The sequence below is a fragment of the Nerophis lumbriciformis genome, linkage group LG18, assembly GCF_033978685.3.
Source record: "Nerophis lumbriciformis linkage group LG18, RoL_Nlum_v2.1, whole genome shotgun sequence".
Lineage (NCBI taxonomy): Eukaryota > Metazoa > Chordata > Actinopteri > Syngnathiformes > Syngnathidae > Nerophis > Nerophis lumbriciformis.
This window is the reverse complement of record NC_084565.2, coordinates 37620001-37630000: the sequence shown is the minus strand read 5'-3', so window position 1 is coordinate 37630000 and position 10000 is coordinate 37620001. Positions and strand designations below refer to the sequence as shown.

The 10000-nt window shown below is 43.0% G+C and overlaps 1 protein-coding gene across 1 annotated transcript in view; it reads left to right on the top strand.

Moving 5' to 3' along the window:
• misp (mitotic spindle positioning) overlaps positions 1–10000 on the top strand; it is a 14699-nt gene that overhangs the window by 3633 nt on the left and 1066 nt on the right. Inside the window, exons 3-5 of the mRNA XM_061977417.2 lie at positions 4697–6844; positions 7223–7347; positions 7406–7444. Of these exons, the coding sequence (XP_061833401.2) occupies positions 4697–6844; positions 7223–7347; positions 7406–7444 (2312 nt within the window). The remainder of the gene's footprint in view (positions 1–4696; positions 6845–7222; positions 7348–7405; positions 7445–10000) is intronic.

Below are 10000 nucleotides of genomic sequence, written 5' to 3'. Positions count from 1 at the left end.
TTTATATTAGTGTATGTATATTGTATGTATATATATATAGTGGTAACATAACTGCCTTCTCTTCGGTGCAATAACCCATTCCACCAACCACCCTGTTTTTGTTTTGTTTTTTCATGTATATATTCATTTCACACCATATTCATTGCACTTCTACATTTTTTAAATTTTTATATATTTGCACATTGTTTTTCTAGCATGCACACATCGCACTGTATGGAATGGCCTCAATCTCGTTACCTTGCGTAATGACAATAAAGCTGATTCTGATTCTGATTCTGATGTGTATATATAGTGCTTTTAAATAGTGTGTATCAACAAAATAATACAATTCCATTGTATTACATGTACAGTAGAGGTATAGTACAGTATGCATCAATCTAAATATCACTGGTATTGATACCAAGGGTCGTATCGTGACCTGATTGATATTTTTCAGTTCTTAATCATTCCATGAATCATGTTTATTTTGTTGTTGTTGAATTGTTCCATATTGTTATGCACTGTATTGATCTCCTTTTGTTCACTCAGAGGGAATATATACATTTGTAGGAATTTGGGGGACACAAAAAGATTGAGAGCAAATATTACTTTTGGTTTCTCTTTCTTTATTGATTTATTCATCAACTTTATTTCGCTACAAAAATGTATTGAGAGTAAGGGACGAAAATAATAATGTTATTATTCTGTTGACGTGTGTTTTGATTGATCTAATCTGACTGTAATCATGAGCGACAAATCAAAGGCAAAATCATTTAAGGATCTTTAAAGTAAAATGTCATGGTATCGTTCCTGCTGGCCCCGTATCTACTTGCTTTTGAAAGTAACATACAGCATCAGCAAAGGTCGATGAGCTGTTAGCGCCACCTACAGCCTGCAAAGTCCACATGGTTTTACATTGCTGTTGTTCATTTCCCTAAGCATGCTGTGCTTTGGTCTACTTGTTGACCTCTGACCTGCTGTCAGTTGCCAGCCAGCAGGCGGTCAGTGTTATCAGCTGGCAGCAGTGGGGGGCGGGGCTACTGGTCACACCTTATCAGCTGGGCTGCACGCTGTATGCTAATGCTAAAGCTAATGCCTCCGTTTCTAAGTCGAGTGCAAGTTCCATCTGGCGCCCGACATCCTCTGCTGCGAGCGGAGAGTCAGCAAAAGTTTGTACCTTATAGATCAACTTCAGATCTATAAAGTTGACATTTTATCTTACGTTTTATGCCCTTTTTGTCCCCCCCAAAAAAAATTCAGAGTGCAATATTCGATGTGAAGTCGTTGGAGCCCTAATTGGTAAACAAGTCATAACAACAATGATTTTGTTGAATTATTGATTATTTAGCAATGACTGTTTAAAAATAAACATCAGACTTAAGGTGTTGCGGATCGAAACAGGCCCTACTCATAAAAGTGTGAAAAATAAGTCATTTATCAATACATATTATTTTTACATTCAATACCTAGCCTAGTGGTTAGAGTGTCCGCCCTGAGATGGGTAAATCGTGAGTTCAAACCCCCGGCCGAGTCATACCAAAGACTATAAAAATGGGACCCATTACCTCCCTGCTTGGCACTCAGCATCAAGGGGTTGGAATTGGGGGTTAAATCACCAAAAATGATTCCAGGGCGCGGCCACCGCTGCTGCTCCCTGCTCCCCTCACCTCCCAGGGGGTGAACAAGGGGATGGGTCAAATGCAGAGGACACATTTCACCACACCGAGTGTGTGTGTGACAATCATTGGTACTTTAACTTTAATCTTCAGTTTTTATCATTTATTTATGTTTTCTTATGTCCTTTTTGTCTGTTTTATTTGTATGCAAACACACTTAATACGCGATATGTTCCCCCATAAATATGTGAAGTAATTGGAGCCTTGAATCGGTCAATAATTTGCACCAATATTTATTTTGATTATCATTGCAGTTTTGTCCTCTTAGTTTTAATATTGCAACCTTTTCTTGTTCAATTTCACCCGTTTGCTATTTTATTGCACTTTTTATGCTTTTAAAAAAAAAAAATGTTTTTGTGTTTTTTAAAATGTTCCGAGGGCTCTAAAAAATGAACTGCGGGCCGCAAACGGCCCCCGGACCGCACTTCGGACACCGATGGCCTAATTTTTTTTCCAAATTGAGAAAATAAAGAACATCTTTAATCCAACGGGTTGTTGCCTTCCAATCTAACACAACGAGTCTTCTAGCCAACAAAGTAGTGAATGCTACAAGATTCTTTTTGGATTTGTTGAGGGTAGATGACCGAGGTTCTCCCCCAAATAGTCCACTTAGAACATGGGGTGTCAAACTTGTTTTCATTGAGGGCCACATCGCAGTTACGGTTGCCCTCAGAGGGCCACGTTTAACAATGAGTAATATATGAGTATAAATATATATATATATATATATATATATATATATATATACATATATATATATATATATATATATATATATGTATATATATATATACAGTATATATATGACACCCTGTAAAATTTAAATTTAAATTAAATTAATTTAAATTAATTTAAATTAATTTAAAATAATTAAAATTAAAATTAAAATTAAAATTAAATTAAATTAAATTAAATTAAATTAAATTAAATTAAATTCAATTAAATTAAATTAAAATTTAAATTTACTGTAAAATTCTGGTGACTGAGCTGCCAGTTTTTAAAGTAAAATTAAACGATTTTTTTTTTGCAGCTTATGTAAAAAAACAATATTATTAATGTATTATATTCTATATATATATATTCTATATTCTATATATAATATATTAACAATATTGTTTTTTACATAAGCTGCAAAAAAAAAATTGTTAAATTTTACTTTAAAAACTGGCAGCTCAGTCACCAGAATTTTACAGTAAACATTTTTTTTTATAGCATATAAACAAATAGAATAAATGGAATGGAATGGAGAAAAAATACCACTGTTTTTAGCGGTAAAAATCAAGCAACAAAGCTGCCGGGTTTTTTTTACACCGTAAAATCTTGTTGTTTCAACGTTTTTTTTGTTCGTTTTTTAATGTTTCATTGTCTTACTGTATATGGAAAAAAACATTACCAAAGTTGATTTTACTTTAAAAAAAAAAAAAAACTCAAGTTGGCATAATTTAACCATAAAATCTATTGTCAATTTTACAGTCTACAATTTCATTGATGATTTGTTTTGAAATCATAAGTCAAGCAGATATTTAAGTACAGTATTTATCTTTATTTTAACAAAAACTATTTTTGGAATACATGATAATATAATATTTTGATTTTGATCATATTGAATTTTAAAACATATGCAATTGCATGCAGTACATGATTTTTTTTTTTTACGTCAAAAGGGAAATCAATATATTTAGTAAGAAAAGATTAAGCATTTTATTAACGCATTTTATTTCTAGGCTTTCACGGGCCACATTAAATAAAAAAGGCGGGCCAGATTTGGGCCCCCGGGCCTTGAGTTTGACACCTGTGCTCAAGTCAGGCTCAATCACTGCACACTCGTCACCATTCGGGCGTGTTGATTGCAACCAGGGCCGCCATATAAAATGTCAATTTTATGACAGGGCGCGACATATAACATTTTTACTGCAAACAAATGTATTCCTAGCAGCTTCCTGCTCCGTCACTGATAGCAGCTCAGCACACACAGCATGAGGTCTTGTTTGGTAGGGCAGAGTTGCTGAGTTCAAATCCCGACTGTAACTAATTTATTTTGCTATATATAATAATAATATATTTTATTTGTAAAAAGCACTTTACATTGAATAAACAACCTCAAAGTGCTACAGTGTATTAAAACAATAAAAATAAATAAACAAAAAGATAATACATTTTTTTTTTTTTTTTTATAAAGATAAATTAAAAAAACGTTGTTGTTTTTTAAAAGAAGGGGTTTCAAGCCTTTTTTTAAAAGCATCCACAGTCTGTGGGGCCCTCAGGTGGTCAGGGAGAGCGTTCCACATACTGGGAGCAGCGGAGCACAAAAATATATGCACAAAAAAAACTTATACAAAAAAATATATATATATTTTTTAGTACAAAACATGCATCCAATTAAATTTAAGTTTGATTAAAAAAAAGTATAACAAATGTTTCACATACAAAAATAAGTATGAGAAAATGATGTAACGCTGGGGAAATGAGGGAATGAGGGCGGCTCCAAACATAATTGTACTTTGGCCCCAGTTTGGGGCCCAAACTTAAGTATGGAAAATGTGACCCATAAGTGAAAGTGAAAGTGAAAGAGTGAGAGAGAGAGAGAGAGTGGGTGGAATTGGGGGTTAAATCACCAAAAATGGTTCCCGGACGCGGCCACCGCTGCTGCTCACTGCTCCCCTCACCTCCCAGGGGGTGAACAAGGGGATGGGTCAAATGCAGAGGACAAATTTCACCACACCTAGTGTGTGTGTGACAGTCATTGGTACTTTAACTTTTAACTTTAACACAAATGCCATTTACACTCGTGTGAAAAACTAAACCCGCCCAACACAGAACCAGTTTTACAACATGACCAAGTTAGCTTCACGCGGGAACCTCTTTAATTACCCAACAAAAAACTAATTAATTATTAACTAAATATTAATTCCCATTCCGCCCGATTGCAGCTGGGATAGGCTCCAGCCACCCCTGCGACCCCGAGAGGGACAAGCGGTAGGAAATGGATGGATGGATAATTGTTCCCATTGCTGACTGTCTGGATGTTTTGTCCATCCAAGGTGTCATCTGCTCTACATCGCCCCCTGCTGCCATGGACAACGTTCCCAGGAGGTGGGTGCTGAAGCCTTTGTCCCCCCTGCTACATCCGTCCGATCTACGGAACCTGGAGGCTCCAAGCAATGGGGAAGATCATTTAATGGCCACCGACAGTCTGATTGACTCCCCCCTGCAGGAGGAGGATGAGTTCAGGGAGATGGTGGTCCATGCCTGCCTGGTCCCCTCGTCGCAGGATGGCGACGACAGCAGCGATTTGTACTCCGGCAGTCCCGTCAGCAGCTCAGGTTCTCACAGCGGATTCTACTCCTTCGTGGAAGACCCGACCAGCCCGGAAGCGGAGCTGAACGAGGCGTGGATGGTCTCGCCTCAGCGGCAGGTGCATCTCACCACCCTGAAGGAGGACAAGGCCTTCAAAGTGCAGACGTACAACAGCGGCAGGAAACCGGAGAGTATGTTCTCAGAGTCCGAGTCTCAGTACACACTCCAGCCGGAAGACCCCTGTCGAGCATTTGGGGAGGAAGAAGAAAAGCAACTGAGGAAGGACATAATTCGGACGCAAGCCCCAAAAAAGAAGTCAACGTCCAAGCTAAGCTTGCTGGAGGAGGAGGATTGCAGTACATCTACAAATATGCTGACGCAAGTTTTCGGTGTGAGCTACAGTGTGGTCGGGCTAGAACCCTGCAGCCCTGTCGACCCCGAAACAATCATCAGGGACCAGATAGACTTCAGTTCAGCGCGACAGCAGTTCTTGAAGCTCGAGCAGAATATGCAGAATTCCCCCGTCCTGCCTTCTAAGTCAAGTGTGTCCTGGAAGGTGGAGGGAGACGATGCAACAAGGTCAGAACCATCTGGTAAAGGAAAAACCTCAGTGGAAAGGAGAACAACTGAGAATGACCTCAATGATAAAAACTTCTTTAAGGAGGACTCGCTGGTGGATGAGGTGTTTGATGAAAGCATACAACAAGATGGAAGGAAAGTAAGGTTCTGCCTTCATCACGAGACCCCGATTGAGCAGGAGATACGCTTGGTTCAGGAACGTGAGGAGAACCTCCGACACACGCGAGGCCTAAAGCATAGTGAGGGATGCTCAGAGTTGGTGGAGATACGAGCCAAGCATGTGCAATCACCGCTAACCTCTATCAAGGCCACACAGAAGAAGCACGTGGGCTTCATCGTTCCGGGACACAACCCGAAGGAGAATCATAAGCAGCAGGGCCCAGATCCACCGCAGGTATTTTTAGACACAAAGGAGGATGTGCAGAACTTGCAGGACCCAGAAGTCTGTCCTGATAAAACCTTTTACACCTGTCCATCGTCTTGGACCAGAACTCTTTCTTGGAGGGACAACCAGGAGTCTACTGGCCTACATTGTGGGAAAAAAGGGGCCCTGAATTTTATCGAGAAGGAAATCCAAGAGGCTCTGCAACGAGAGCAGGAGCTTCGCCAGTTGAGAGATTCTAGAAAGTCGAGAGAGTTCGGGGAGAACAGAGTGTATAGTGAATCTGGAGAGTTAGGAGTATTTGGAAAATCGAGAGAGCATGGACTGTCCAGAGTGCTCGGAGTATCCAAAGTGTCCGGAGAGTTCGGAGACTCCGGAGGGTTCCGAGAATCTGGAGTGTCCAGAGTGTTTGGAGAGTCAAGAGAGCATGGAGAGTCCGGAGTGTCCAGAGTACCCAGAGTGTCCGAAGAGTCCGCAGAGTTCCGAGAGTCTGGAGTGTCTGGAGAGTCGAGAGAGCATGGACAATTTAGAGTGTCCGGAGTATCCAGAGTGTCCGGAGAGTCTGGAGAGTTCAGAGAGTCTGGAGTGTCCAGAGTGTTTGGAGAGTCGAGAGAGCATGGAGAGTCCAGAGTGTCCAGAGTACCCAGAGTGTCCGAAGAGTCCGGAGAGTTCCGAGAGTCCGGAGTGTTTGGAGAGTCGAGAGAGCATGGACAATTCAGAGTCTCCGGAGTATCCAGAGTGTACGGAGAGTTCGGAGAGTCTGGAGAGTTCCGAGAGTCTGGAGTGCCCGGAGTGTCTGGAGAGTCTAGAGAGTCCAAAGGGTCGATAACACCCAGCGAGCCAGGAGGGTCCTGTGTCTTCTCTCCAGCCCCTCTGGTGGTGCAAGCCCCCACGATGACCTCCAACCAGATTTGCCTGACAAAAAACTCAGGTGTGTTACTCTTGACAGTCGAAAAAGTGTTTTTTTCTGATTTCTAATCAGTTTTCTTCAGCCCCCATTATCAACACAACCCAGAAGATAACACAAGCAAATAACCCGCCGTCGGCGTCACGATGTTCAACTCAGTTGTCGCTAAAACAATCAGCTCGCTGGCACAATGAAGTGAGTCAAGGAATCAGTAACCACAGAAGGACCAAAGTCCGCTGGGATGAGTTTAACGAGCTGCGCTAATCAATAACCAAGCAAAGGAATTTGTACAACGTTGATGACACGTTACGGCCGTCATGTTGAAACATCTCATTTTTGTATGGATGAAAAAAATGTAACAAAACGAGGTCAGGGGTCAACATTTCTCTCTTATCATTCCAGGGTCCTGTTCCTCCGTCTCCTCGTTGACCGCCTCCCACGCCCCGCCCCCCTCCAAGGGCCTGACGGGGACGCTGCTGCGGGGCCTTGAGGAGGAACGATTGAGACTCAAGTTGGACGAGAGCTCGGTGGGTCAAAGTTCAGAATGTTCTCTGGAGCTCCGCTCACTTCCTGCTTGTCTTTTAGTACGCCGGGATCCAGCCCTTCGATGACATCAACAACCAGGTGGGGGCGCTCTTCATTTTGCCACAATCGATCAGTTTAATGTCCTTCAAATTTATTGTTTCCTTGTCCAAACTTTTTCCAACTTGGGAGGACATTTTGATACATTTTTGAACGTCAATAAATGCTAAGCTAAAACATATTAGCTTTGTGTCATAGGTGCCAAAGCAAATTAGTGCAAAATCTAATAATATACTGTACATAGGGATGGGTACCTTTGGCTTTTGAACCGACACAGTACCACTTTGCATGCAGTTGCATTTCCAAGACATGCAGAATACAGTGTGTTGCCACAGCCAGGAAGTAGTCTTTGACAATGAGCTGATTGTGCCGTTCTCGTCTTTTGTTGCGCCATACAAAGTGTTTGTACTGTAAGTATTGCACCTATTAAACCGGCTGTTTAGTTGTAGTTGTAGTTTTCATCGCCAAATTTGGAGATGTTGAAATAGCCAGGTAAAAATTGCCAATGCTAATCAGGAGCATTATTAAGGTATATTCAATGCAAATTAGCATCGAGCTAGCGCCTTTTGACAAGTGGAGCCCTACTGAGCTTTCAAGCGCTTTCTGTCAGGCACGCTTCATTTGTAGGCATGTGCTGTGTCAGGTTCAAACACCAAAATTATCTATTACACAAGACAAGAAGAAGGAATCAGGCAGAGACAAGAGTTGAATTTTGCTCATGAGGAGAGACGTATTGGGCTGTACACTCAGTTACAGTTTCACCCTATGCTCTAAGGTACAGTCCCACGTGCTCCTCTATTTATTCGGGAGGTCCCTTGTTAACATCACTGAGGCTGCTTCTGAAGGGAGGGGTAAAGTAAGCAGCCCCAGTAGACACAATACATGATTATTCAGAATGAAAATGTGCTGGCACTCGTGATATCGCCCTGTCTCTGTTTTATCTGCGTTGAGGTACTCGATGTCCGTCCTCGGCTGTCAGCAGGCCGGGTCTGGAAACAAACTGCTGATACGAGACAACTCGCAATGGAAGATTACAAGTTGTGCCTTTGCACAGATAGAAAAGTACAACTTCAGCACAATTGATAATAACTATAGTAAACGGACTTTAAGCGTACGAGTTTTGTGATACCTTATACATAATTATTCTAACAGCTGTGTCCCAATTCAGGGTCTGCATCCTTCGGAGGACCCGGCCTACGCAGCCTCAGATGGCTGGACCTTCGGAGGCACCTCCGAAGGATGCGTCACCCGTTGTTAAATGGGACAGTCTAGCCTGCGGAGGGTACTTACATTTGTAAGTGAATTTGCTGCCGGTGCCGGTGCCGGTGCCGCTGCCGGTGCCGCTGCTTGTATTTGCCGCCATCGTCAAAAAGATCCGGGTTGAACAAAGGCGCTCAAAGCATCTTGGGATATGGGAGGCCACGAAGGATAGTTGCGGTGCATCCTCCGAATACAGGGAAAAGGAGGGCGCATTCGTCGGCTGCATTTGGAGGAGCCTTCGAATTTGAATGAATTGGGACAGCCTCGTGAGATCGACAGGCGGATCGGTGCGGCGTCTTCAGTAATGCGGACGCTGTATCGATCCGTTGTGGTGAAGAAGGAGCTGAGCCGGAAGGCAAAGCTCTCAATTTACCGGTCGATCTACGTTCCCATCCTCACCTATGGTCATGAGCTTTGGGTTATGACCGAAAGGACAAGATCCCGGGTACAAGCGGCCGAAATGAGTTTCCTCCGCCGGGTGGCGGGGCTCTCCCTTAGAGATAGGGTGAGAAGCTCTGTCATCCGGGGGGAGCTCAAAGTAAAGCCGTTGCTCCTCCACATCGAGAGGAGCCAGATGAGGTGGTTCGGGCATCTGGTCAGGATGCCACCCGAGCGCCTCCCTAGGGAGGTGTTTAGGGCACGTCCGACTGGTAGGAGGCCACGAGGAAGACCCAGGACACGTTGGGAAGACTATGTCTCCCGGCTGGCCTGGGAACGCCTCGGAATCCCCCGGGAGGAGCTGGACGAAGTGGCTGAGGAGAGGGAAGTCTGGGCTTCCCTGCTTAGGCTGCTGCCCCCGCGACCCGACCCGGATAAGCGGAAGAAGATGGATGGATGGATGGGACAGCCTTCGCGCAGCGTTGTGACGTAAGCGTCCTTCAAATTTGCCCTTCAAATTCGCCCTTCGAAGAATACAGACCCTGAATTGGGACACAGCTATGGAAAGTTACCCACAGGCAGTCCGGCCGAGTCTGCGCTGATTGCTTGTTTCCCCTCCAAATCTTGAACCGGTGCCGAGTCTGCAACCGAACGTACCGTCACGTATGACAAAGGTATCGAAATATGGTCGCGTTTGATTTTACGTGAATCAGCACCCGGTCGTACCAACGTATTGCGTTTGGTACCTCTTAAAAGTACCGAATTCAGTACCCATCCCGACCATACAGGAAGCCATCGGTTTTAATTGGGAATTTGCTACAAGAGTTTTGGTGAAAACCAATTCCTCCCATTAGAAATGATACAAATCCAGGTAAAAATATGCACATAAAACCAATTTTATAGATAATAATTGTAGTGCAAAAGGCAGAAAACAATACGAAATATACATTAACGCGATGA